This window comes from Entelurus aequoreus, linkage group LG19, assembly GCF_033978785.1.
Source record: "Entelurus aequoreus isolate RoL-2023_Sb linkage group LG19, RoL_Eaeq_v1.1, whole genome shotgun sequence".
Lineage (NCBI taxonomy): Eukaryota > Metazoa > Chordata > Actinopteri > Syngnathiformes > Syngnathidae > Entelurus > Entelurus aequoreus.
Window position 1 is genome coordinate 32,133,791 of NC_084749.1, and position 27,945 is coordinate 32,161,735.

The 27,945-nt window shown below is 37.5% G+C and overlaps 1 protein-coding gene across 1 annotated transcript in view; it reads right to left on the reverse strand.

Moving 5' to 3' along the window:
* The window catches only part of anos1b (anosmin 1b), a 104,054-nt gene that overhangs the window by 54,571 nt on the left and 21,538 nt on the right, over positions 1 to 27,945 (reverse strand). The window contains exon 2 of the mRNA XM_062028312.1: positions 16,503 to 16,550. Within this exon, the coding sequence (XP_061884296.1) occupies positions 16,503 to 16,550 (48 nt within the window). The remainder of the gene's footprint in view (positions 1 to 16,502; positions 16,551 to 27,945) is intronic.

Below are 27,945 nucleotides of genomic sequence, written 5' to 3' on the forward strand. Positions count from 1 at the left end.
GAGGCGATTTCAGCCACTTGAATGAAAGCGAAATCATTAAAGGCTCACAATTTTTAATCCATCCACAAGTAAAGAGAACTTGGATTATTTCACTTTATGTACTTTTTTATGCCGAAAGAGGCGATTTAAAGGAGGCGATTTCAGCCACTTCGGTCATTACAGCCGAGTTTAGATATACTTTTCGAGACGAGTGACGTAAGCGCGCTCCCGCGTCAGGAGGTGCATTTTACGGCAGGGGTGCGTTTCCCGGCACAACACCGGGATGCAGAGGTATCTTTTAGCGAGAGATGACAGCAGTGGCAAGTCCTGCTGCTCTTTCCACCACTGTAGTGGTTTTTAAAAAAAAACTTTCTCGGTCCATTATCACCTTCGGTCAGACTGACGCTTTCGTTCTCCTCCACATTCATTTTCCGTGTTGTCTCTTGTTTATCACTCGTGCTAACACCAGCTAGGCGGCTACCGCGTTTGGCGAGTAGCTTCAGCTCTCGCGTTGTTTTAGAGACGCTGACGCATATTGTAATCTAGCCAACCCATGCAAAGTCTCGCGATAACCGATCCATGACTCTATAACCGATTCAGCTAGGAATTAATGGATTATTCGCATTGATTGAGGAGTCTGCTACCGATGCAATCTAATAGCTCACTTGTTGAATCGAATACTCGGTCGCATCGGTTTATCGTTCACAACCCTAATATATATATATATATATATATATGGGGTATATATGGGCGTGGCTACGATCAATTCCATGTTGATTGTGATGTAACGAAAAAATGTGCTTGAATTAGTGAGTGTGCATACTTTAATAGATCAGATTTTTTTCCTTGAATACACTATTTTCTGGATTTGAACACGCAACTATTTTTTGTTGGAAATCCAAGCAACTCTTAATACATGAGGCCTCTGGACCCTATGGGTCGTTTAAAACATGTATTGCTACCGGTTCTTTTTTTAACTTGCAATACCATTCACTCAGTATGTAAAAAAAAACAGTGATCTCTAGTTTATTTACTTTTTAGTACAGATGCTTTAAAACTTGCAGGTTAAAAAAACAACAAAAAATTGTGATAATAATCGAGATCGGATGATACAAAAAAATCTGTCTTGATGTATCTATTCTAGCACTAGCACTAAGTATTATTTACTTTCCAAAAATGTATAAAATGTTTGAAAAGACATCATCTAAAACCTTTGTGGTGAACAAGAACATATCGTTGAGCAGCTTGTCCAACATCTGTTACCACTGACCTCACAATGATGAAAATAAAATAGTAAAAAAATTCCCATACACACACAGAATCTTGTAAAAAGTCTACTTGGAAGAAATGTCCCATCTTTCCTCATCTTTTGTGGCGTTGAGCAAAGCACCAAGCTTAAAACTCCCTGGAAAACTGCCCTTAATAGTGTGTCAAAAAGGGAGGGTCTGCTTGCTGTGTAGACTGTTGTTGATAAATGCAGAACTCAGTCTCTTTTTATGCTTTGTCCGTGAAAATGCTTAACTTTTCAATACAAAACATGATCCGCATTTTAAAGAAATTGCAAAAAGTACCACCCAGAGATACATACATCTGTATAAATCAGGGGTAGGGAACCTATGGCTCTCGAGCCAGATGTGGCTCTTTTGATGACTGCATCTGGCTCTCAGATAAATCTTAGCTGACATTGCTTAACACGATAAGTAATGAATAATTCCGCTGATAATCACAATGTTAAAAATAACGTTCAAAATATAAGACATTCTCATGCATTTTAGTCCATCCATCCATTTTCGACCGCACCTGTTCAAGAAGTCGCAAAAATGGTAAGAAGTATTTTATTTATTATTGGTTAGCTTCAGAATAACAATGTTATTAAAAAGAATAAGAGACTTATCATACTCTAAAAATGTTGGTCTTACTTAAAAATGCACGTAATTAGTTGTATTCAGTGTTAAAAAATATTATATGGTTCTCACGGAAATACATTTTGAAATATTTGGCTTTCATGGCTCTCTCAGACAAAAAGGTTCCCGACCCCTAGTATAAATCCTTAATTTTCATTTAACTACTTAGACAAAAAAAAAGGAGAGGTGAGTTATTTGTGTTGTAGTTACATGGCTGGCAACATTTAAATTGTTTTGGTTTTTTTTTTTACAAAGCAGATCTGGACACAAACAGTTCTGTCATTATTATTCTCAAGGCATTCAATCAATCGTAACTGGACTGTTTAGTTTGTCTTAGAGAACCTTTCTAGTCTCGACGAGATTGATTAGATCTGACCAATTAAAGTTTATGAGCATGTACTGATTAAGCCCACTTGGCTGAGAGGGGAAATGTCTTTTAAGACAAACAGAACAGTCAGGTTGCGATCAATTAAATGCCCTAAGAATACAATGACCTGGATGAATGAGGCCATCCATAGACAGTTCTGACATTGTCGTGATGCTATTGTGTAGTAATTTGTCATGAAGTAAAGATAGAGGCAAAATGGCCAAATTGGGCAGTTATAAATACTAAGAGTTGAAGCAAATATTATTTGACCATTTTATGAGGTTCTTAAAATCACATGGTGAGTTACTGGTAGCTCAAAAGTCACCAGTTGGAGAAACCAGGGGACTCATGTAATAAGCTTTCTTACACACAAAAACCTGCCATACGCCCTTTTTCATAGCAAAGTAGAGATGCATCAAGACTGAACTTGACGTGGAAATGTGCGCTGCCTCAAGCCAACTTCATACTTCACGTACGCACATTTCTACAGGCGGTGGGTACTTTGGCGACACAGAGAGGTGGTCATTCGGGCTTTGCCAACATTTGATTTCAACAATGTAAAAAAAATCAAGGCAAGGACTCAAAATTCACTTTTTTGCCAATGCATTTCATTAACAGAAAATCTTACAATATATTAAACATATGTTTTTGCACTCAAAGAACAATTTTAGAAGGTTCAAATGGAAATTAAAAGGCATTAAACACATTGGGCTTTTCTTGTTGCACTCAAAGAACAGTTTACAATTTTCTATATTACATATAGTCTGCCATAATCAAGTATTAGGTTAGAATAAAAATAAAGATTTATTGACATTATATTAATACTTCATGATTTATGGTTGCCAATCCTGGTCTGTGCTTTAAGAAAAATAAAATCATTAGTAAATACTAAAAACAAAACTATGGATACAATTACACAGATAAGCCATGTAGCAGGTAAAACACACATTGTTAAAGGTAAAACACAAATTGTAGGAATTTGTTACAAACTTCAGTCATTTCACTTGCATTAGTTGACGTTAATTGGGCGGTTTTAGCTCCGCTAATATTTGGCATCAAGCCAAGCAGCCTTGTGTACATATACATGTCTACATGTGCACAACAGGGGAGTTGGTTAACTCATGAGAGTAGTGTAAGTGTGTATGCGAGAATTGCAATGTGTTGGCTGAGTGACGTCAGTGAGTGAGTGGGCGAGTAAAGAGAGAGAGAGGTAGCGCATGCACTGCGCAGTAGAGTGATGAACGGGTCTGGTTGTGTCCTGCAAAACTAATAATGAAGCGATTGTCACGAATCGGCGGCCTCGTCATTCTGACCGGAAAGCAGAGCTAAGCAGACCCATTGCCGGTTAAAGTGAAGGGTGTAACCCCCGACGAAACAATTGGCCCTGGAGGGAACGTCTGCCCTTTGCTCCTCGTCTACGGTCTGCATGGGAGCCGAACAGCAGGACAGGTGTAACAACAACATTATTACCTGTCACTCTTTATAACTCCTTGTGCAGATTTGAATGCTTATTGTTTAAATGTTTCCCTAATTTTGAAGCAAAGTGGTAATACTAATCGCCACATTTGGCGAGGCATGTTTTAAAGCAACACTTGCAGCACGGCACCTCCCTGTTTAAAGTGTCACCATTATTGTTAGTTTTGAAGCCCAAATACCTTCATATTGCACTTCACGCACCCTCTTTATTAACTAGTAGAATTGTAGTTTTTTGCCATTCTTCCTCTCCAAGATGTTATTGCTTGTATGCACTTTGTGTGTGCGTTTTGACACACTCAACATCATGCGTCTCGCTCTGTAGTCACCGCCGCACAGCAGCATAAACGGTACCGGTATTTTTCAAAGATAGTATAGTACCTTTTTCAATTGATTAGTACCGCGCTACTTTATTAGTACCGGTATACCGTACAACCCTAGTCTCTTCATTTGACCAAGATCTGCATCCTTAACACCAAATAAACTTTGACATTTAAAGTACATAAACACTATCAAACACACATCGTATATCCACTTCACATTACTCTTGTTTGAGCAGCAACTTTGATCAGATACAGACCTGTTTTCATTTTTCATTCCTCTGCTTTTGTCCTTCACCCCCTTACCATAATGCATTTTCCCTCCCCTTCCATTCCGTTCCAGTGCTCAACTTTGTCCTCTTTGTTCTCCGTCTTCATCCCTTCTGTCCATTTTTTTCCTCCTTTTTTTTCAGAATCTCATATCACAACGCCCGTAATCCTTTACAGTCTCCAAGGCTTGGCCAAGAGCTAAAGTGAATTAATAAAATAACCTAGAATAAGCCTTTATTGGTCCTGCTATTGGGCAAAAGTATTGTGCAAAGTTTACAGTAGCAGCATACAATTATGAAATTAAAAATCTAAACCTGGCACCTGGCAGTGTACAGTGCATCCGAAAAGTATTCACAACGCTTCATGTTGTTATGTTACAGTCTTATTCCACAATGGAATACATTTAGTTCTGTCTTCAAAATATTACACATAATACCCCATAATGACTATGTGAAAAATGTATTTATTTATTTTTATTTTGCAAATTTAAAAGAAATTTAAAAAAAGAAACACATGTACATAAGTATTCACAGCATTTACTCAATACTTTGTTGATGCACCTTTGGCAGCAATTACAGTTTAAAGTCCTTATGAATACAATGTCACAAGCTTGGCACACCTATCTTAGGGCAATTTCACCCATTCCTCTTTGCAGCACCTCTCAAGCTCCATCAGATTGTCTGGAAAGCGTTGGTTTTCATCCAGGATGTCTCTGTACATTGCTGCACTCATCTTTCCCTCTATCCTGACTAAAAACATCCCCACAGCATGATGCTGCCACCACCATGCTTCACTGTAGGGATGGTATTGGCCTGCTGATGAGCGGTGCCTGGTTTCCTACAAACATGATGCCTGGCTCTCACGCCTAAGAGTTCAATCTTTGCCACACAGGCCAGTGAATTGTATTTCTCATGGTCCGAGAGACTTTCAGGTGCATGTTGGTAAACTTTTTACTAAGAAATGGCTTCCGTTTGGCCACTCTTCCATACAAGCCTGATTGGTTGATTGCAGAGATGTTTATCCTTCTGGAAGGTTTTCCTCTCTCCACAGAGGAATGCTGTAGCTCTGACAGAGTGACCATCGGGTTCTTAGTCACCTCCCTGACGAGACTAAGATGAATGCAGCAATCATCCGGGATGAAAACCAACGCTTCCCAGGCAATCTGATGGAGTTTGAGAGGTGCTGCAAAGAGGAATGGGCAAATAGGAATTAGCGAAACCGCACAAAGGTAGAAGAGCGAAAGACTTGATGCCGTAATTGCTGCCGAAGGTACTGAGCAAAGACTGTGAATACCTATGTACATGTGATTTTTTTTTTTTCAATAAATGTGCTGTTTTTTTTTCTGAAAACCTTTTCACATTGTCATAATCAGGTATTTTGTGTCGAATTTTGAGGGCACTTTTTTTTTTTCCATTTTGTAATAAGGCTGTAACATAACAAAATGTAGCAAAATTGAAGCGCTGTGAATACTTTCCAGATGCACTGTAAATGTCCACTGAACATGAATAATGAATACAATATGCTTACGATATCAAGGCCATTGTTTCACACTGGGATGCATGTTTGGGCACCTCATGATTAGATTGTGATTCAAGGGCTACGATTTGTTTATGAATAAATTATTTAAGCACCTTCAATTTATGTACACTGTATGTAGGTAAGGCTCGTCTATTGGCTGTTGACATATGCAACAATGTATTAAGTCATTTCCAGATGCAATCAAGCATAGCAAATATATATAAACAAAAGACTCAACTATAGCAACCTGCTAAACAACATGCCTATGTGGAAAGTAGGAATCCTTGTTGTTTTATTTCTCATGCTTTTTAAAACTATGAAATACCCAAACACCTTTCCCACGGTTGCCGTAAGCACAAAGCTCAAAGAGGTGTGCCATATGCTGTGTGGATATTATTCTCTTCCATGATTTATTATACTACTTGCTAAATGTGTCTTCTTAGCTAGTTACACTCTGCTGTAACATGGTTCCAGTTAGACTTCTTTTGAAGCAAACAAAGCATTTATTTTGTTGTTTCATTACTTCAGATTCAAGTAAGCCTTGCGGTTAAAGGAGAACTGCACTTTTTTGGGGAATTTTGCCTGTTGTTCACAGTCATTATGAAAGACATGACAATGGATGGGTTTTATTTTAATGCATTCTAAATAATAAAAAAACGTAAATAAAAGTCAGCTTACAACTATTCCGCCCATAAAATCCGATAAATAACCATTCAAAAAGCGCCAGCAGTACTCAGTTTACATTTCATGACTTGAATATTAACCAAGTATTAGTGATAGTGTTATTATAAGTCCTAATGCACTATTTATAGCGGCGACGTGATCACTTCCGTGTGTCCCTATGTTTACATCATCCAGTGATCTGCTGTTTCCTCGCTTCCCTGCTTGCTGTAAATTTATTGTAGATCATAAATCATGTCTTTTATCTGAAAAGTAGATAGCTGAGGATAAAATCCGACAAATTGGGACATTTTGACAGCCATTAAGGACCTGGAACGGGTGAGAACAACATGAAAAGCGCTTGTTCCCACCCCCCACCCAGTTTCTCGTTGACATTTTTCATCTAAATGGGAATATATTAACAGCCTAGCAGTCGGCATCCTAATGACAGCAGACCTTGTACAGTAAGTGATGTTTTATTATGTTTGTTGGATCTCATAAAGTATGCAGTAAGTCATAATCATTGAAAAAGAAAAAAAGAAAACATGATGCGTTTTTGAAATTAATGTGCTGCAAACTGCTGAAAATGATCAAAATTCATAAATATTAAATCTTATTATAAATGACCCCGATACTACCGTACATATATATTTACATCATGTATATAAAACCCTAATGGAGGTGTTTGGATGTTTTAGGGGCTCTATAGGCAGACTTGAACGACTCACATAGGCTCGATTGTAATCTGACTTTTGATCGAATGTATTTAATATTTAAAATGCATTAAAACAAATCCATCTGTCTTAATGTCTTTTGTAATGATTGTGAACGATTCCAAAAAAGTGCAGTTTCCCTTTAACATGACTTCTCGTCTCCACCTGTTGTATTGTGCTCTCGGTGTCCGCATTAGTTCCAGTTCTAATTACTTTATTTACCATAGCTAAATATTAATATTTGGAAGTACGTCCATTGATCACAGTATCACCCATGTACCAACATTAGTGCATTTAAGAATCAGGAATTTCCCCTACCAAAACAGTGCAAAAGGTAAGGTTGTATTTTTGCCTCATTCCTGTGAAAAATCCTGCATAGGACTTAAGCAATAAGGAGTGGGACTATCCAGGACTAGTTACAGTGTGGTCAAACAACCACCAGGTGGCTTATGTGAGCAAATAATACTGTATCATATTTTTCTCTTTCGGACTTATCAGGTCGGTAGTGAAATCTTCATGCATTCTTCACTCACACTTAGGCTATGTCCACACAAACACTGAGAATTTCAAAAACTCATAATTAAGGTTAAAATTATCTCCATCCACATAAGTGTGTCAACACTGTCTATGTCCACACAAATGCATACACTTGCTGTCATGGACATTTTGTCCAATCAGAAGCCTGAAAAAAAACAGCAACAGCTGACTTAGTGGCATTACACCTCTATTATGTTTATTTTGATGTACTAGACGCACAATGACATGTACATTATCTTTAAAACCAGCCTGCACGTAGACAGAGCTTTAAAGTGAAGGATGAGGCAAACTACAACCTTCCCTACTGTACGTACAGTACACGCAGTGCTTACACAACCTGAAAGGGATCATATTATGATTTTATTTTTATTTTTTTAATTTTATTGCAGTGCCAACGACCTCCTCCAGGCCAAGCCCCCTTCGACTGCATCTTTCCCCCGTCAGCCATGTTGTAGTTGTTAGCACTTCCATATGGAGTCTACTGACAGATATAAGTTACAGCTATATGCTACTTTTTATTAGAAATGGTAACAGCGGAGGATTTTAGCAGGCATGTGCATGCAGGAGCTAGTCTGCCCCACAACAAGAGGCTAGAGAAAAATAGGGAACTTATTGACTACAACTTTGGACTACAACTAGGGATGTCCGATAATATCGGCAGTCCGATATTATCGGCGATAAATGCTTTAAAATGTAATATCGGAAATTATCGGTATCGGTTTCAAAAAGTAAATTTTATGACTTTTTAAAACGCCGCTGTGTACACGGACGTAGGGAGAAGTACAGAGCGCCAATAAACCTTAAAGGCACTTCCTTTGCGTGCCGGCTCAGTCACATAATACCTACGGCTTTTCACACACACAAGTGAATGCAAGGCATACTCGGTCAACAGCCATACATGTCACACTGAGGGTGCCCGTATAAACAACTTTAACACTGTTACAAATATGCGCCACACTGTGAGCCCACACCAAACAAGAATGACAAACACATTTCGGGAGATCATCCGCACCGTAACACAACATAAACACAACAGAACAAATACCCAGAATCCCTTGCAGCACTAACTCTTCCGGGACGCTACCCTCTACCTCCCCCCGCCCCCCCACATCAAGCCCGCCCACCGCATGTCCCAAATTCCAAGCTGCTGTTTTGAGGCAAAATAATGCACCTTGTGACTTCAATAATAAATATGGCAGTGCTATGTTGGCATTTTTTTCCATAACTTGAGTTGATTTATTTTGGAAAACCTTGTTACATTGTTTAATGCATCCAGCGGGGCATCACAACAAAATTAGGCATAATAATGTGTTAATTCCACGACTGTATATATCGGTACGGTTTATATCGGAATCGGTAATCAAGAGTTGGACAATATCGGAATATCGGATATCTGCAAAAAAACCATTATCGGACATCTCTAACTACAACTGAATAAGAATGGCAGTTATATAGGATAGGATAGACTTTATTCAGTTGCAGTGCAGATTTAAAAGGTACACAAAAACTAACGTAAAACACATGCAAATAAGAGGGAAACACTAAAGAACACAAATGACATAAGAACAATTAAAAGATATAAATAGATACAGTATATGGCATATACTTTATGGATATATTAGCTGAAAATATGTACGGGTAATTGAAGTTTTAAATTCCTAACGGCGCTTTCGGAAAGAGGCAAAAATGTTTACTTAATATTTCCGCCACGCCTTCATGGTTTGATTCAAATTTTCGGCAGTTATGGGGACCCCAAATACAGGTGCCAACAGGTAAGAACAGTTGGTTTTGCATAATATGACCCCTTTAACATATGTGTGTATCAGTGCTGTGTTTTTGTACTAGATGATCTTATCTCAGCTGTACTTTGAGCTCATGTTGGTACATAATGAACATTTTAATTGTCAGCATCAGGATACACTGTAAGGATGAGAGCCACTATCTTAATGTGCTGTACGAAGTGCTGTAACTTGCATTTACATGTCAATCAATCAATTAATCAAAGTTTATTTATATAGCCCTTAATCACAAGTGTCTCAAAGGGCTGCACAAGCCACCACGACATCCACCTGCTCAGATCCCACATCAGGGCAAGAAAAAACTCAACCCAATGGGATACAATGAGAAACCTTTGAGGTGACCGGTGCAATGGATGAGGTATCTATTTCTTCAAAGTGAAGAATATCACTTCCTCCCATGCACTGTTTAGTCAATAGTACAGTGGAAATAGACAAGACCTTGGGCTAATGCATTATGGTTGAACCCAAACTTGGTATGCATGTAGTACAGACCTCACTCTCTCAAGTGTCAGTGGCAAGCTTTAAATCACAAGCTGTATTTCTTTGAGAGAGTCCGAGAGACACGTTGGCCTTGAAGGCAACATAATGAGTTACGGGTGTGCGTAAGAAAGTGTGAGAGAGGAGTAGACAAAGCTGAGGTCAGAAGTTAGAGATGTTGCTGTTTAACACACCAACGCACTATAGCAGCTTAGATTAATGACCGTGTGTGCTTCTGAATGCGCCCACAGTTTGGATAGGAGCTCCTCGGGTATCTGCACAATAATTAATCACAGAAACCGAAACAGACACACAAACAACTTGTCTCGCTGCCCTCCTACGGCCTCTCTTGCTGTTTTAAAGCCTCACCTGCCGCGATAGAAGGCAGACAGAATCAGAACGATTGGAGGAGGTGGGCAGAGGTGTGGTTTTAGAGTGGAGGAACGTAAAACAACAAATGCATCACCTGCAGCAATTTAGTAGTGTTTCATCGAGAAATAAAACTTTTTTTTTTTGTCAAAATGCATCATAATAAAAACAATAATATCTAAAAAATGGCTAGTTGATAGTCCAACTTATAATGACTGGTATACGCAAGCTATGAAAATGATATCAGTACAAAAAACTGTTCTTAAATTAGATACTACTGTAATGAGTCATACCTTGAAATATGGAATCCATTATGTGAATTTGTTTGAACTATTAAATAAACTCAAAATAGGACTTCTCCTTCCTTGTGATGAATAATGGCTACAGTGTGATTTGTCAAGTTTCTCTTTTCAACATGTTCGAAAATGAGTAGTAAGAAGCAGAGTTGATTTATTCCTACCCTTTTTCAATTTCACAGCAATTAGTAACACATTTATTCACTTCCTGTTATCAACTTGTACACAATTTACTCCATAAATAATACAATTCTAAAAAAAATGTTTTAAATTAATAAATAAATAGTAAAATAAGGTATGTTAATGGTATTAGTTTATTTCGAAAAACACAGCCCTGTTGCACCCCTGCTTTTATTTTGGGAGCGCTTCCAGTTTGTATTTTGTGGACGCCATCTGCTCCACATGCTTCGTGACATTTTTGACGATGTCCAGCATTACGTTTTTGTTTCCTTTATAGTCTGTCAAGTTGAGTGTTTTTCTGTGCGTAGTTTTCCCTATGCTTTTGGAGCACTTCCTAGCTCTTGCCTTTTGTTTGTTCAGTTATTAAATACCTTTTTCACCTGCACGCTGCGTCCTCAACTGTCTGCATTAATATCACAACAACCTACGCCGCCTGACAATGCATTTATAAATACGAAATTAGGTTATTATCCCTGGTTTATGTCTGAAGTCACTTGGGATAAGTTTGCCCACAATTCTAAATTGCAGAGCCTTATTAAACAATGGATAGGTGGATAAAGGATAAGCAGTAACAACCTACTGTTATTGTCCAATCACTATAAACACACTGAGATAACTTACCTTAACTCAATTCATTCAGCTGGGGGAGAGTTTGAGTCAAATATAATTAGACAGGGGAAAAATTTAAAAAAACTTTTGATCATGAATAACTAAACCATTGTTTTATCTTTTCTGCAAATATCTGTTTAACACATAGGATTTAATAGTAATTATTAACACTATTATTCGTTTAGCCACAGTAAGGTGGTGGAAACCACACTCAAATGAGGCAAAACATGAATACAAATTTAAAAACAGGACAGTGAGTGCAAAACAGGCAAAAGTTGACGACAAAATCAATTTAGTTGCATTCCCAAAAATATTTACAGATTGGGGATTTGACAAAGGAAATGTAAAGAAAGGGACTACATTGTAGTGCATCCATCTTATTTGTTAGTGGACATTACACTACCTCACACACCTGGTAGACATTTTATCTTTCTACATGTGTGTGAGCTCCGTGTGTGTGAGAGAGAGAAAAAAAAAGGCAGAGATAAAAGAGGGGGAAACAGGAAAGATGAAGAATATATATGAGTGAAGGCTGCAGTTTAGGTTTAGTGAACTCCCAAGTGAATTTTCCATGGGTTTAGTGCTGAGGTGACACAAACCATATGTTGCTACAACATCTGTCTGGCTTGTGTGTCTTTGATATGGAAAGCCTGGGAATTGATGCAACTAAAGAACAGATAAAACATGACAGCTCATGAAACCCTGCTTACCAATATCAGTTGTTTCATTACTCTTTCCCGATGTTTCCTTAATCTGCAACTTTATACAGCATATTTACTTTGTAAAACATATATTTATACATACACACACTTACTCCATTCAAGATGTGAAAAAGCATACTTAAAGAAGTATTTTTCATAGAAGAAATATTTTATATATATGGAAAAAAACAAATGTCATCAAAAGAAATACTAAAGGACACCAAAACGCATCGATTGAGTTAGTTTTAATCAGCCCCTTAAGTAATCTATCAGCAATACATTTATAAAATGATGTTGCTGAATAGACGATATGTCTAATATTTTTTATTTCTGACGGTCCAAAATGTTGACACACTGTTTGTGGGATGGGTTCTCGGGGAGGCTGGGGCCGTACTCTGGCTCCCGCACACACTGGGAGTCAAATGTATTGTACATGCAAATTCACATATACTCACACACATACATACAGACATACATAGGTACCTACGCTCCCACATACATATACAAATAAATACAGTACATATTTACACACTCAAAGTTCGTACATCCACACGCACATTCATTATACAAACATACTGTATACACATACTGTACATATACATTCACTGTAAAAACATACATATACACATACTGTACATATACACTCACTGTACAAACACACACATACACATACTACACATACATTCACTGTACAAACACACACATACATATACTGTACATATACATTCACTGTACAAACACACATATACACATACTGTACATATACATTCACTGTTCAAACACACATACTGTATACACATACTGTACATATACATTCGCTGTACACACATATACACATACTGTACATATACATTCACTGTACAAGCACACATACACATACTGTACATATACAAGTACATATGCACACATACACTCATGCACATAATCACGTTTCATCAAACATATATTAACGTTGTTGCCCTAGGGTAAACTGGGTACAACACATGGCACACTGACAAAGCTTAACCTATTGTTACTATAACAATCTACAAGGTTAATGTAGGTTGCTTCTCTTTCTTCCCCTCCATTTTTCTGCATTCTTTCGTATCTCAAGTTATCATTACGTATATGTATTGTTGCATTTGAACAATTGTATTGTTGATAATAAAGGTAAAGTACTGGTATTGTTTATTATCAATAGCACTATTTCTATTGGTATTCATATTGCTCCATTTTTAGTGTAATAATGCTCATTGTCATTTCTGTATTTTTTAAAAAATTTTCGCTAACTGCTTATTTGCTATTACTTTTACCATCATATTTGTACATGTCGTATTTGCTGATGTTGCTCTGTTGTTGTTGTTGTTGTTGTTGTGTTTGCTGTTGTTGTTTTTATCTCTCTGTCTAATCCCCCTCTTGTCCCCACAATTGCCCCCTCTGTCTTCCTTTTTCTCTCTTTCTATCCCCTCCTGCTCCGGCCCGGCTGCACCAAATGATAATATAAATACATTTAATAAAGTCAAAATACAAGTAAGGCAACAAGAGAAGTATCCTACACTTCTCTTTTGTAAAGTAAATCTGAACAGCCGATATGGGCATCTACATCTGCTATATGATTTGCCCGAGAAGCTGGGCAGGACATTATTAAAAAAAAAAAAAATGTTGACACACACACATATGACTTAGGATTCTCATCTTGTCTGTTTGTGCAGCGCAAGCACTGATTTTGCAGCTGTGTGTGTAACTGTCAGTTTGCACATCCTTGCTAAATAAAACGCAAAATAGTACTCGCAAAACAGTGATGAGTGTTGATGAATCCCATTGCATGTGCTAAATAATTATTTATGCATCTTCTCCTCCCAGCGTTACAAGCATTTTAATTATCAGCATATATTTAGGATATTAATGAAGACATAGGCGCAAAATGGATTGCACACCTTATTCTGCTCACTTAACAGACGCAATCCACTTTACATACATTTAGTTGATCAGCTTTGCATGTGCTATCAGCTTTTCAATTATTTTAGTACAGTAGTGTGTATTGCAAGACGTTTCATACAGCAGATATATTATAATAATATATTTTCTTTATGAAAAAACTAACAACATTAATACCAGCAAACACCAACATTTTGATTATTGCGAAATAGGTATGTCTAATATTTATATTTTTGACAGTCCAAATACGTTGACAAGCAGAGGCTGAATGTTCTGTATCTCTCTCTCTCTCTCACTCCCCCCTCTCTCTCACTCTCTCTCTTTCTTTCTGTCTTTCTTTCTCACTCTCTTTCCCTCTCTTTCTCTCTCTCTCTCTCTCTCTCTCTCTCTCTCTCTCTCGCTTTCTCTCTTTCCTTCTCTGTCTGTCTTTGCAATGCAATCGCCTTCTTTCTCACAGCCATTTCTGCGTAATAGTGCCAGTTTGTACGAACATTTCAGACATGCTAAATAGAGACACAAAACAGCGTCCGCAAAACTGATTTAGTCTTGATTAATCACATTGCCCTTGCACAATTTGGCCCTTGGAATCAAAACATTTTGGCACTTCTGCATTTAGAAAGAAGGAGAAAAACTAAAATGTTCCCATACAGTTCAAGTGATTATTTAGTGGCTGCATTTGGATGTCAGTTACATTCAACTGGAAACATAAAAAAAAACTAATTGTAAATAAAATATTACCACTCGAGATATGACAGTAATCGTTTGAAAGTTCAGAATCAGTCGATTGTGTGGAATTTAAACAACTGACAGAAAATAAAAGTGCAGCAACATGCAGAGGTGTCGTGATCAGTAGAGGTGGGGTAAATAATCGATTTTTAGATGCATCCCAATTCGGACATGGACGATTATAAAATCGATTAGCAAATGTCAATAATTGATAATAGATGTATTTATTGTAAATAAAGTACTGCAGCCAGTTCTAAAATGTGGCTGACTGCAGCTAGCCACCTCTCTGAGAGACCCGACTAGCTCCTTTATCATAGGGCACTTGTGTTCCACTTTTGCACACATTTCCATTAATTTAATAAATGTGATGGGAATTTCTTATTACAAATGCACTGTTTTTAAAAGTTGCAAGTGAAAAACACTTATTAAGTGAAACGAAAAAAAAAGAAAAATGGATATACCGTATTTTTCGGACTATAAGTCGCTCTGGAGTATAAGTCGCACCGGCCGAAAATGCATAATAAAGAAGGAAAAAAACATATATAAGTCGCACTGGAGTATAAGTCGCATTTTTTTGGGGAAATTTATTTGATAAAACCCAACACCAAGAATAGACATTTGAAAGGTAATTTAAAATAAATAAAGAATAGTGAACAACAGGCTGAATAAGTGTACGTTATATGACGCATAAATAACCAACTGAGAACGTGCCTGGTATGTTAATGTAACATATTATGGTAAGATTCATTCAAATAACTATAACATATAGAACATGCTATACGTTTACCAAACAATCTGTCACTCCTAATCGCTAAATCCCATGAAATCTTATACGTCTAGTCTCTTACGTGAATGAGCTAAATAATATTATTTGATATTTTACGGTAATGTGCTAATAATTTCACACATAAGTCGCTCCAGAGTATAAATCGCACCCCCGGCCAAACTATGAAAAAAACTGCGACTTATAGTCCGAAAAATACGGTACATAAATTAAAGATGCATCAATAATCGATTTTTAATCGAATTGTAGCTCCTGAATCGTAATTTTAATCTAATCGAAAGATTCCCACCATTAAAAAAATAGTAATATTAACATTTTGAGTTATAAGTTGAAGATTTGTGTATTTGTAATTATGGTGGTGGAGGAGGCTGGGGATTGATGGCTGTTTATTTGTACAGTGTGCTATATTCGCTGCATGAGGAAGCTCTTATTGATATTGACCTCTGCTGATTGAGCTCTACATTCGGTCTGAGATTGCATCAAAAAACATTTTTCATTTGCCCAATGACCAGTCTGTGTGTTTGCAGTAAAGTAATGAAAATGGCACAAAAGAACGTAATATCACTCCTAGCTGGGTAAAAGTAAAAAAAAAAGACAGGAAGGAACACATCTCAAAGATTATTTGAGTGTGTACTGGTTAAGCAAAGGTGGACAGAGTTCGTAAACACCACAAGCAGCATTAGTTCATCCATTAAAGCTTTCTCACGTTATGATGAAAACATGCATTATTCACACATCTTGGTCAAGGTGCCCCAAACAACTCAATAGAGTTGCTCAGAGACCAAATAACAGAAAAATGTTGGACATTTATCAGATTCAAACACAGACAACATGTTCTGCAGAAAGCATTGAATCTGGAATGAGGCAACATTGTGTGTAGTATAATGTAGCATATGTACTTACCTGTGCGCAGCGGATATTGTTCTCACACCAAACCAAAACTTGGTCACTCTGGGGGGAAAACAAAATGAATTTGATTTAACAGGGGTAAATAAAGAATTTGCCAACATTCCTAACAGTGGTGATTGTAGCTATGGGCCGCCGCAAGGATGAGGGGGAAAAAAAACATTCATATTTATTTGTGCCCAGCCCTCATGTGCTCATCAGATCATGACACACTTGTGTGTCTGGAACATAGGGCAACATAGAGTCTCCTACAGGGCTTGAAAGTGTGACGTGGTAAACGCAATGCATTGTGGGTCTTGCTGGCCGCGTATTTACATGGCTGAATGCAAGACTCTTTCCTAAATTGTTGTCATGATCGCTTCAGGAAAAAACAACTGTTTAGTGAGTTTTCTCATTTCCAGCGTGAAAGCAAAGCCAAGGACCTTTGGTTAAGTAAGCTAATACATAAACGGCGAATAGCCTGGATAGCAGCCGTGAGACGATCAAACATGACTTTTAACGCCAACACCTGGTACATGTTGGTGTGTTCACAGCATTTTCACACTGGTAAGTTTGAATCAAAGCCTATTTCATTAAGTTTCACACGTACCATTTAGTAGGCTGTTAGCGGTAGCCAAGCTAGTTGCGGGCAACAAACAACATACAATATTTTGAAAAAAAAGCTTGTTGTCTGTTTATTTTTAGTCGTGGGTAAGCACAAAAATGAATGAGTATTATTTTCGGAGAAGTAGTCCAATGATCAAAGTATTTAATAGTAAAAATAGGGCTGGTTTTTTTCAGGGAAACCCACTGAATTGAGGCTGAGCAGTGGGTAACTTCACTCCATCTTGTACACATAAGAGATGAAAGCCGGAGATTACGTGTAATTTGAAGAGAGGACAATGGGCCTTAAAAATACTTTTTATTCTGAAATTCTTCATCGGGGTAAAAACTGACTTCGTTGACGAGATATAGACGAGTTTGGCTTCGACAATGGTGGCAGCTAACTTAAATCTCTTGTCCATTGAACGTGCGCATATGGATCATTTCCACCGATTTTACTTATTTTTTCGAGGTCGCAAGCCTTTGGAATAGTGTACAGTAGTGTTGTCCTGATACCAATATTTTGGTACCAGTACTGGTACCAAAATTATTTCGATACTTTTCGGTACTTTTCTAAATAAAGGGAACAACAAAAAATTGCATTATTGACTTTATTTTAACAACAAATCTTGGAAACATATTAAACATATGTTTCTTATTGAAAGTTTGTCCTTAAATAAAATAGTGAACATACAAGACAACTTGTCTTTTATTAGTAAGTAAACATGCAGTAACATATTGTGTCATTTTCCATTCTATTATGTTGTCAACATTATTAAGGACAAGTGGTGGAAAATGAATGATTAATCTACTTGTTCATTTACTGTTAATATCTGCTTACTTTCTCTTTCAACATGTTCTATCTACACTTCTGTTCAAATGTAATAATCACTTATTCTTCTGTTGTTTGATACTTTACATTAGTTTTGGATGATACCACAAATTTGGGTGTCAATCCGATACAAAGTCGTTACAGGATCATACATTGGTCATATTCAAAGTCCTCAAGTGTCCAGGGACATATTTCCTGAGTTTATAAACATAATATACATTAAAAAAAAACGAAAGAAGATGTTGTGATGCCAAAAAATATTAACGTAATCATAAAAGTATCGACTCGATGGGGGGGCGGCGGACCGGTACTTATCAGAGGCGGTACAGTACCGAATATGATTCATTAGTATCGCGGTACTATACTAATACCGGTATAACGTACAACCCTAATGTACAGTTTGTCTCGCTACAGTTCTGTGATTTTATTTTTGTACGATCCATTTTAATCCAGTTTGTTGCTCTCTCTCACATTACCGCAGGTACAGTACAGCCATGTAAACAAAAGCTTTGGCCAACAAAAATGGCTACCCCGGCCCCACAATGCATTGCAAAATCACGTGCCCTTTTGAGCCCTATACATTGTAGCAAGCTTGTGTCGCACAGGTAATGTTCAAAGGCAAACTTGAACTTCAATTAACAAATTGCTTTTTGATTTGCTAATAGCTTTGAAAACAGTCACCCACACAACACAAAAGAACAGCGAATGACACACTGAACCTAAAACCGCCACTGACGCTGAGAAATTACGCATCACTGCTTTTCCTCTCTTGAATTTTCCCTTCATCTTCTGAAAGACGAATATTTCAAAAGCTGAGGAAAAAAAAGTGTTGCTCCTTCCCACCAAGTCACACATTTTGGTCTTATGCTTGATTTATGCTAGTCTCGCAGCATTTAGACAATTATGGGTGACATATTTTGTCTATGTAATTTACAGGGAGAATGGGAGCAAAAATACTGCTACTAAAAGACCAAAATTACATAAAATGCACCATCAGGCAGACAGACACACTAAGCTGTTATGCTCCGGGTGCAAAATAAATGAGTGAAGACACGGTTTGTGGTCAGACGCTGTCACTTGGTAGGCATTATTCTTCTGTATGTATGTATGTGTGTGTACTACTGTTGCTTGGTGAGTCAAGTCACCCATCAATGTGGCTGCCACAACATAGAAGCTCTGTGACAGAGTGTGGTTCTGTATCATCCCATGGCCACAGAAACACAATCACAGATACAAATACGTCTTGTTAAAACCTATGGACCAGCCATGCACAGTAATTAACATATACATGATTCCCGGGTGCGGCCACCGCTGTTGCTCACTGCTCCCCTCACCTCCCAGGGGGTGTTTAAGGGTGATGGGTCAAATGCAGAGAATAATTTCGCCACACCTAGTGTGTGTGTGTCAATCATGAGTACTTTAACTTTTTGAACTTTATACGGGATGGATGGACGCCTTTGAAGTCATAGTTCTGAAAGATGCATTTCTTTTAAGAGCCACCGGGGGGAGACTCCAGTTGATGCGCGAAAAGATGACAGACACAGCATGTACGGAGTTCTCGCCTACTTTCTTCCTCAACATTAAACTTAATTATGGATTTTGGTGTTTGAGTGTAAGTACTTTTTGAGCACATTCAACAATAATAAATAGAGATGTCTGTTAATGGCTTATTTGCCGATATCCCGATATTGTCCAACTCTTAATTACCGATTCCGATATCAACCGATACCGATATATACAGTCGTGGAATTAACACATTATTATGCCTAATTTTGTTGTGATGCCCTGCTGGATGCATTAAACCAGGCATCACCAACCTTTTTGAAACCAAGAACTACTTCTTGGGTACTGATTAATGCGAAGGGCTACCAGTTTGATACACAATTAAATAAATTGCCAGAAATAGCCAATTTGCTCAATTTACCATTAGCTGTATGTTATTATCAATAATTATGATATTTATCTTTGTGGAAACATTGATCATCTTAATGATTTCTCACAATAAATATATATAGAAACAGATAAATACAATATGCAACACTTTATTTTTATATTTTCTCTAAGTGCACATTTTTCAAACTGAACATTTTCAAATGATCACTTCTAAGACAGTCTTGTGAATTCACAATATCCCATTTTAACTAGCTAGCCACTAAAATGTTTTAACAAATCCTGAATTACTTTGCACCATGTTTGTACAAATGATAACTCATGTAAAATACAAAAGTCAACTCTCAAATTTTTAAATAAGTCATGTCACTCTTTCAACTGGACACCAAATCTGTTATCTGTTTCTTTGTCAGTTAGTGAAGACCAAGTCTTTAAAATATTTTCTTGGATTTTCAAATTCTATTTGAGTTTTGTCTCTCTTAGAATTAAAAATGTCGAACAAAGCGAGACCAGCTTGCTAGTAAATAAATAAAATTTAAAAAATAGAGGCAGCTCACTGGTAAGTGCTGCTATTTGAGCTATTTTTAGAACAGGCCAGCGGGCTACTCATCTGGTCCTTACGGGCTACCTGGTGCCCGCGGGCACCGCGTTGGTGACCCCTGCATTAAACAATGTAACAAGGTTTTCCAAAATAAATCAACTCAAGTTATGGAAAAAAATGCCAACATGGCACCGCCATATTTATTATTGAAGTCACAAAGGGCATTATTTTTTTTAACATGCCTCAAAACAGCAGCTTGGAATTTGGGACATGCTCTCCCTGAGAGAGCATGAGGAGGTTGAGGTGGGCGGGGTTGGGGGGTGGCGGGGGGGTTGAGGTGGGGGGTGGCTAGGGGGTAGCGGGGGGTGTATATTGTAGCGTCCCGGAAGAGTTAGTGCTGCAAGGGGTTCTGGGTATTTGTTCTGTTGTGTTTATGTTGCGTTACGGTGCGGATGTTCTCCCGAAATGTGTTTGTCATTCTTGTTTGGTGTGGGTTCACAGTGTGGCACATCTTTGTAACAGTGTTAAAGTTGTTTATATGGCCACCCTCAGTGTGACCTGTATGGCTGTTGACTAAGTATGAATTGCATTCTCTTGTGTGAGTGAAAAGCCGTAGATATTATGTGACTGGGCCGGCACGCAGAGGAAGTGCCTTTAAGGTTTATTGGCGCTCTGTACTTCTCCCTACGTCTGTGTACACAGCGGCGTTTTAAAAAGTCATAAATTTTACTTTTTGAAACCTATACCGATAATTTCCGATATTACATTTTAAAGCATTTATCGGCCGATAATATCGGACTGCCGATATTATCGGACATCCCTAATAATAACTGTAATAATTTGGGTCAAATTAATCGTGATATAAAACGTTCAAACCATGGTAATCTTTTACAAAGCAAACATATTAGCTAATGGAGTCTGCTAGTGCGGGGGTCAGCAACCTGCGGCTCTAGATCCACATGCGGCTCTTTCGCGGCGCCCTGGTGGCTCCATGGACCTCTTTCAAAGTAATATCAACTTTGGTACTGTTTTTTTCCATATACAGTAAGACACTAATACATTAAAATACAAACAAAAAAACCATTAACACAACAATATTTTACGTATAAAAAAAAACTGGCTGCTCTGTTGCTTGAATTTTACCGCTAAAAACAGTGGTATTGTTTTTCCATTCCATTTATTCAATTTTTTTATACACTGTAAAAAAAAACACTGCTTTTACTGTAAAATTCTGGTGACTGAGCCAGTTTTTAAATTAAGTTTTTTTTTATTGCAGGTTATGTAAAAAAATATATTGTTAATGTATTATGTATATACATGTATATTCATATATTACTCACTGTTAAAAGCGGCCCTCTGAGGGCAACCATAACTGCGATGTGGCCCTCAATGAAAACGAGTTTGACACCCCTGGTATAGGCGGACTAGAGCGACTCCCATTGACTCCATTATTAGCTGACTTTTGCTAACATTTAATTATGATTTAGAATGCATAAAAATTTAAAACATATGTGTTCTTGTCTTAAATAGGAATTGTGAATGATAGGAAGAATAAAAAAAAAAAAGTGCAGTTCCCCTTTAAGACCAGAAAAATCCCTTTTTGGAGACGTTAATGAATATGTTGCCACCTTTCTTACGGTCCCTGCATTTTTCATAGAAACATTATATTGTACGTTGATTGTTTTTGTTTGGATAGTGCTGTTGAGTATTAATAACAGGCATGTTGGGTGTAAAATTAAAACTCAGTCTCGCATGTTTTTTTTATATTACTGAATGTGGCAGCCTTCCCTAGTAAAATGCTTTGTCACCACAATTGTGAAGTCGCCATCCGGCATCAAAACAAGTCGAGTAAAGTGTACACAAATTGTGCGGCTGTCTGTTGCTATGTGTGTTTTCCTCCAGAGTATGGGCCTCCTCTTGTGTGGATGTGTGTGTTTCAGAGGAAGAGTGAGAGAGAAAAGTCCTCTTAATGACAATAAAACCCTCTCCCATGTTAGCCGAATTTATTGGTGAGATGAGGGTTAAAGGGCTATATTTGGGTGTCAAAGGTTTATGACTTGTGTACTTTAACGGTAAAGAAAATACAATGTTACCACTATAACAAAATACAACTATTAGATTTCAGGGGAGTTGGAATTTGACATGGACAAATGGGCAGTGTTATACAACTGGCGGCCTGGGAGCCAAATCCGGCTCGGGAACGACAACATACCAGCCCCCGAGCTTAGTTCAAAACTTAGGAGACATTTTTGCAGAAAATGCCAAAAAAAAACACTAAGTTGCTCCTGTTGTATAGAGCAGTGTTTTTCAACCACTGTGCCGCGGCTCACTGGTGTGCCGTGAGATATTGTCTGGTGTGCTGTGGGAAATTATGCAACTTCATCTAATTGGTCCAAATTTTTTTTTTGCAAATCAATCATTATAATCTGCAAATAATGTGCCGTTACTTAGTGTCTGTGCTGTGTAGAACTCGGCAGGGTAACCACATAGTACTCCATGTCAGTATGTGGCAGCAGGTAGTTCATTGCTTTGTAAAAGTCCGAATGTGTCGGGTGAGACAAAGGATAGTTTGTTGTGATCCCAATGTGCAGACCACAGTGGGAGGCAGTGTGCAGGTAAAAAGGTATGTAATGCTTAAACCAAAAATGAACAAACGGGAAAGGAAAAGGCAATGGCTATGCAAAACGAAAGTAAAACTGAACTGGCTACAAAGTAAACAGAAACAGAATGCTGGACGACAGCAAAAACTTACGGCGTCGACAAAGTACATCCATACATGACATGTCAATCAACAATGTCCACACAAAGAAGGATAGCAACAACTTAAATAGCCTTGCTTGCTAACACAAAGCAGGTGCGGGGAATACCGCTCAAAGGAAGACATGAAACTGCTACAGAAAAACACCAACAAAACAGGAAGGGCCACCAAAATAACAGTGCAAGACAATAACTAAAGCACAGGAAAACACCAACAAACTCAAAATAAGGCACGACGACCTGGTGGAGTATACTTTTTTAACGTTTTCTGCTGGTGGTGTGCCGCCGTATTTTTAAATTTAAAAAATGTGCCTTGCCTCAAAAAAGGTTGAAAAACACTGGTATAGAGGAACTTAGATCACACACTGGCAGACATTTTTACCTTGCCCGCAAATAGAGACGTAATGATACAAACATTTAATATCACGGTTATCGCAATATCATTACTATTGCGGTACTTGCACACACAGCCATCTTTTGACCAAGTATTTTTTTAATAACTAAAGTAAATAGACACATTGTTCGAAAACCCACTATTTCGCATGTTTTGTGTTTCTTATGCTTCACTGATCGTGTTTTAGTCTTAATATTTTATTTGTTTGAATGGTCAAGCTTTTTTGTTTTAAATATTGGTTTGTACGGTAGTACTTTAAGATGTATTAAAATGAAAAGTGCTTAACTTATCAAATCTACCGTATTTTTCCGAGTATAAGTCGCTCCGGAGTATAAGTCGCACCGGCCGAAAATGCATAATAAAGAAGGAAAAAAACATATATATAAGTCGCACTGGAGTATAAGTCGAATTTTTGGGGGAAATTTATTTGATAAAACCCAACACCAAGAATAGCCATTTGAAAGGCAATTTAAAATGAATAAAGAATAGTGAAGAACAGGCTGAATAAGTGTACGTTATATGACGCATAAATAACCAACTGAGAACATGTCTGGTATGTTAACGTAACATATTATGGTAAGAGTCATTCAAATAACTATAACATATAGAACATGCTATACATTTACCAAACAATCTGTCACTCCTAATCGCTAAATCCCATGAAATCTTATATGTCTGGTCTATTACGTGAATGAGCTAAATAATATTATTTGATATTTTACCGTAGTTTGTTAATAATTTCACATATAAGTCGCTCCTGAATATAAGTCGCACCCCCGGCCAAACTATGAAGAAAACTGCAACTTATAGTCCGAAAAATACGGTAATTTTTTTTTTTTCTTTATTTCTGGCAGGCGTTGTGTCCTACTCTGTTAAGTGGTCCTTGAATGCACTGTAAAAACACCCCCGGCTTTTTTTCTCTCAGTAAAGATTGATCACTCTGAGGGACAGTAAGAGAGCACAGCTGCAGGATCAATGTGGACAATTGAATAGCTAAATTGCTCAGACAGTGATGTGCTTATACAGTATATGTTTAGGTTAGAGTAAGCAATTTCGTAATGGGGAAAGATGTTAATGACTCTTGTTTCCATGTTAGCATTTAAGCTAGTGAGCTGGCACCAGTCCGTCCGTGAGTTTATTAAAGTGCGGCTATCAAGCACGTTTTTTCAATCATTTTGATTTAAAACGGTAAAACTAACCATCAGGAGTTTTACCGCGGTCATCATTACCTACTAGAAAACACTTGGGTCTAAACTTGTGATTCACATAACTTAGGCGGACCCTTTCAGTCTTTTCCTTTTTCAGCAGTGACACATTTTTTACATGGGCTGTACAAACCTCGTTTCCATATGAGTTGGGAAATTGTGTTAGATGTAAATATAAACGGAATACAATGATATGCAAATCTTTTTCAACCCATATTCAATTGAATGCACTACAAATACAAGATATTTGATGTTCAAACTCATAAACTTTTTTTTTTTTTGCAAATAATAATTAACTTAGAATTTCATGGCTGCAACACGTGCCAAAGTAGATGGGAAAGGGCATGTTCACCACTGTTTTACATCACCTTTTCTTTTAACAACACTCAGTCAACGATTGGGAACTGAGGAAACTAATTGTTGAAGCTTTGAAAGTGGAATTCTTTCCCATTCTTGTTTTATGTAGAGCTTCAGTCGTTCAACAGTCCGGGGTCTCCGCTGTTGTATTTTACGCTTCATAATGCGCCACACATTTTCGATGGGAGACAGGTCTGGACTGCAGACGGGCCAGGAAGGAACCTGCACTCTTTTTTTACGAAGCCACGCTGTTGTAACACGTGCTGAATGTGGCTTGGCATTGTCTTGCTGAAATAAGCAGGGGCGTCCATGAAAAAGACGGCGCTTAGATGGCAGCATATGTTGTTCCAAAACCTGTATGTACCTTTCAGCATTAATGGTGCCTTCACAGATGTGTAAGTTACCCATGTCTTGGGCACTAATGCACCCCCATACCATCACAGATGCTGGCTTTTGAACTTTGCGTCGATAACAGTCTGGATGGTTCGCTTTCCCTTTGGTACGGATGACACAATGTCGAATATTTCCAAAACAATTTGAAATGTGGACTCGTCAGACCACAGAACACTTTTCCACTTTGCATCAGTCCATCTTAGATGATCTCGGGCCCAGAGAAGCCGGCGGCGTTTCTGGATGTTGTTGATAAATGGCTTTCGCTTTGCATAGTAGAGCTTTAACTTGCACTTACAGATGTAGCGACCAACTGTATTTAGTGACAGTGGTTTTCTGAAGTGTTCCTGAGCCCATGTGGTGATATCCTTTAGAGATTGATGTCGGTTTTTGATACAGTGCCGTCTGAGGGATCGAAGGTCACGGTCATTCAATGTTGGTTTCCGGCCATGCCGCTTACGTGGAGTGATTTCTCCAGATTCTCTGAACCTTTTGATGATATTATGGACCGTAGATGTTGAAATCACTAAATTTCTTGCAATTGCACTTTGAGAAACGTTGTTCTTAAACTGTTTGACTATTTGCTCACGCAGTTGTGGACAAAGGGGTGTACCTCGCCCCATCCTTTCTTGTGAAAGACTGAGCATTTTTTGGGAAGCTGTTTTTATACCCAATCATGGCATCCACCTGTTCCCAAATAGCCTGCACACCTGTGCGATGTTCCAAATAAGTGTTTGATGAGCATTCCTCAACTTTATCAGTATTTATTACCACCTTTCCCAACTTCTTTGTCACGTGTTGCTGGCATCAAATTCTAAAGTTAATGATTATTTGCAAAAAAAAATTTTTTTATCAGTTTGAACATCAAATATGTTGTCTTTGTAGCATATTCAACTGAACATGGTTTGAAAATGATTTGCAAATCATTGTATTCCGTTTATATTTACATCTAACACAATTTCCCAACTCATATGGAAACGGGGTTTGTATTTTTAGCAATACTAGACAGTGTGGTTTGCCTCACAGCCAAGAAATGTGTGCTCTAATCTCCATTACACTATATCTGTGCTTGTGAGGGTTTCCCTTGAGTAATCTAGATTCTTCCTCCTCATCCAAAATATGCATGTTTGGTTAATTTGAGACTCTAAATCTGTTCATTGGTGTTAATGTGACTATGACTGGTTGTTTGTCCATATAGATGTGGATAAAATAGTTGGTATTCTTCTGTGAAAGAAAGAAAAAAAACACAAAGCTCACCGAAATAACTTTAAACTGACAAAAGTAATAATTTAGGAAAATAGACAGGAATTTGCCAAAATGCATATTGACAAATTACAATGCTTCTGGGAGAAAAGTCTGGGCCTTTTTGGCAGGTCACAGCAGCACTATGTTTCCACATGCAAAAATGAAGCATAGAGACAAATGACGATCATACCTACTGGGAAACATGGAGGAGACGATGTTCTAGGCTGTTTGGTTGCATCTGATACAGATTGTATGTGCAGGGTACAATAAAATCTCGAAATATGCTGACAGGTCATGTGTCCTGAAGAATGGCTAATCGCAAAGTCTTATTCTGAATTGATCTTATGTGAGTCATGCTCTCATGTTTGATGACAATGAAGCATTCTATTAATCTGTGGAAAGAGCTGAAACATGCTGTCTTAAAGAAGGCACCCATCAAACCTGAGCGAGGTGGGTCAACTGGCTCATTAGCAATGGGCCAACATACAGTACATGTCAACAGTAATTACAGTAATTACTTCAAAAGTTTGTGCAACAAAAATATTAGGGTAAATGTATAGTTTGCCCAGGGCTCCAAATTACATTTTCCTAATCTAATAACAAAAATATAAGAACTAAATAATGCTGTCAATTCCGATACCGATCATCCAAGAGTGAGTTTGGCTGATACCAATTACATGCATGAACTGCAAATGTTTTTATTTATTCATAGTTAGTGTTGTTGACAGAGTAAAAATATCAATACAATATTTAAACTAGTTCCTTATTCTCTTTTATATATACAGTGGGGCAAAAAAGTATTTAGTCAGCCACCCATTGATTGTCAATCGGTGGCTGACTAAATACTTTTTTGCCACTGTACATGCAGTTGTTTGAGCAAAACAAAGTCAACCGTACACAACTAAACATAAGCAATCTACCAACTACAATTTATTACTATTATATACAAATTATGTTTAACCTTTATTTACCCAGGAAATATCCCGCTGAGATAAAGAATATTTATTTCAAGGGAGTCTTGCACATTCATATTATATATATATATATATATATATATATATATATATATATATATATATATATATATATATATATATATATATATATATATATATATATATATATATATATATATATATATATATATATATATATATATATATATATATTTACATACACTACCATTCAAAAGTTTGGGGTCACCCAAACAATTTTGTGGAATAGCCTTCATTTCTAAGAACAAGAAT